This window comes from Oncorhynchus mykiss, chromosome 13 (genome assembly GCF_013265735.2).
Source record: "Oncorhynchus mykiss isolate Arlee chromosome 13, USDA_OmykA_1.1, whole genome shotgun sequence".
Lineage (NCBI taxonomy): Eukaryota > Metazoa > Chordata > Actinopteri > Salmoniformes > Salmonidae > Oncorhynchus > Oncorhynchus mykiss.
Genome location: NC_048577.1, coordinates 71,968,747 through 71,971,380, shown reverse-complemented (window position 1 = coordinate 71,971,380; position 2,634 = coordinate 71,968,747). Strand labels below are relative to the sequence as shown.

Sequence of the window (2,634 nt, the reverse complement as noted above, 5' to 3'; positions counted from 1 at the left end):
CCTGGATGTCATTATGAATCAACTGTTACAGTCAGCTCAACCTGGACGTCATTATGAATCAACTGTTACAGTCAGCTCAACCTGGACGTCATTATGAATCAACTGTTACAGTCAGCTCAACCTGGATGTCATTATGAATCAACTGTTACAGTCAGCTCAACCTGGATGTCATTATGAAACAAATCCTCAGAAGGAAGCAAGCTGAGGACCCCCCTCCCACACACACACACACACACACACACACACACACACACACACACACACACACACACACACACACACACACACACACACACACACACACACACACACACACACACACACACACACACACACAGCAGTAAGGAGAGCTGGTTCACCAGGTGAAGTTTAGAATAGAAATGAGATTATTACAAGTACAAGGACTGTGAAACTTGGCCCTTTGACAGAGCCGCCATCTTGAATGAGGACCACAAAGCATGCTGGGTAAAGGGCTCAGTCGTAGTAGTGGTCAGGGTAGACGTTGCTCATATTCACAGATCTAGGATCAGCTTGCTCTCTACCCACATCCTAACGTTAACCATTAGGGGACTCATATTCTCAGATCTAGGATCAGCTTGCTCTACCCACATCCTAACCTTGCCCATTAGGAGAAAGTCAAAATATCTGACCCTGTATCAGTTGTTAGCCTGGTCTTAAATCTCCAATATAACAGGAGGCCATCGTTCCCTCGCTCACCGTTGTGGAACGTCCTCAGTTTCACACACAGAGTCAGCTTGTGTTGAGTTGATTCAGAGACACAACGACCGTGTGTGTGTGTGTGTGTGTGTGTGTGTGTGTGTGTGTGTGTGTGTGTGTGTGTGTGTGTATTACTGTAACGGACAGTGTAAACGGAGGTACATAGCATCAAGACGTTGAAGTAAGTCATGATGCCGGGAGGTAAAACCATGGCACATAGGATTTATATAACGGCCCTCCTCTCCCATCTAACCACTAATATTAAACTGACATACAGAATGGAATGGCAAACAGGATGGTTGGTAAGGCCAAGCTTAACCAATCAGCATCAGCTAGTGTATGTAAAGTGGAATAGAGTCTCTGTAGTCTCAGTCTGTCCTGATCAGGTGACCTCTGGGTAGAATCATCAGGATTGACCTTCCAAAAAACCCCAGTGTTTCCTGGGTAGTGTAGTTGTCCTGGTCCTGTACTGTAAAAGCCTCAGACACGTGTCCTCCCTCCGCACAGGAATTCATTCTCAGTTGTCCTCAGATTCCCAAAATAATGTTTTCAAAAATAAAATAATAGTAGTAGTAATATCAACAACAAAAAGAGAGAGATGAATCGGCATGACAACGAGCGGATAAAGCGTGCAGCTCTGTCGCGTTATTCTACAGAGGCATTTTTCTTCTTTAGTCCTTTGCTAAGACACGGAGATGGGGGAGAGGAGAGGGTCTGACGTCCCCCTCATTCTCACACAGAGAGACACGGAGATGGAGGAGAGGAGAGGGTCTGACGTCCCCCTCATTCTCACACAGAGAGACACGGAGATGGGGGAGAGGAGAGGGTCTGACGTCCCCCTCATTCTCACACAGAGAGACACGGAGATGGAGGAGAGGAGAGGGTCTGACGTCTCCCCATTCTCACACAGAGAGACACGGAGATGGCACCGTGTCACCGCTAAGTCTGGTCGTCTGTTGGAGTTCCCTATTGTGTGTGTGTGTGTGTGTACAGTGTGTGTGTGTGTGTGTGTACAGTGTGTGTGTGTACAGTGTGTGTGTGTGTGTCCCAGACGTATCCCTTTCTCCATTTTGAGTCCATCACAGCCATGTTAAACTGTCTTATCTGGTCTGTACAGAACATCCCTCTGCGCTCACATCCCTCCAATACAATACATTCCCTTTTTATTTTACATAGTTTATCCCTCTACAAAACATCCCTCTTTCCTGTAAACGTTCCCTGGTTGATCCTGGCTGGAGCAGAGATCCTGGCTGGAGCAGAGATCCTGGCTGGAGCAGAGATCCTGGCTGGAGCAGAGATCCAAGCTGGAGCAGAGATCCTGGCTGGAGCAGAGATCCTGGCTGGAGCAGAGATCCTGGCTGGAGCAGAGATCCTGGCTGGAGCAGAGATCCAAGCTGGAGCAGAGATCCTGGCTGGAGCAGAGATCCTGGCTGGAGCAAAGATCCAAGCTGGAGCAGAGATCCAAGCTGGAGCAGAGATCCTGGCTGGAGCAGAGATCCTGGCTGGCTCCATCGACATCGTCATCATTCCTCCTCTGCGTTCGTTGGGCTGAAGTAAGGGAGTGGTCGGTAGTTGGGGTAGTTGGGGTCGGGGATTGGTAGGCAGGTCAGTTGGTAGTTGGATAAGGTGGTAGGTTAGAGGGGGGTGTGATGGGGATCCGGGGGCGGGCTACTCGATGACCATGCAGCGTGTCAGGTGTTGTGAGTAGTACTTGAAGAGTTCGGCTGTGGCTCCAGGACAGTTGGTCAACTCCAACTCCTCTAGATCCTGAATCTGGATCAAACCAGATAGACCTGTAGTGGTTAGGAGTGGACAACCTGGGGGGGCAGAGAGATAGAGAGAGAGATAGAGAGAGGAGCACGAGAGAGAGAGATAGAGAGAGAGGTGGAGAGAGAGAGGTGGAGAAAGAGATAGAGA

The 2,634-nt window shown here is 49.1% G+C and overlaps 1 protein-coding gene across 2 annotated transcripts in view; it reads right to left on the bottom strand.

The window, feature by feature from the left end:
* Positions 1-2,164: 2,164 nt before the first annotated feature.
* LOC110487560 (F-box and leucine-rich repeat protein 16) overlaps positions 2,165-2,634 on the bottom strand; it is a 53,035-nt gene continuing 52,565 nt past the window's right edge. For both annotated transcript variants that reach the window (XM_036942103.1, XM_036942104.1), the window contains exon 7: positions 2,165-2,534. In XM_036942103.1, coding sequence (XP_036797998.1) covers positions 2,386-2,534 — 149 coding nt within the window. In that variant the 3' untranslated portion in view covers positions 2,165-2,385. The remainder of the gene's footprint in view (positions 2,535-2,634) is intronic.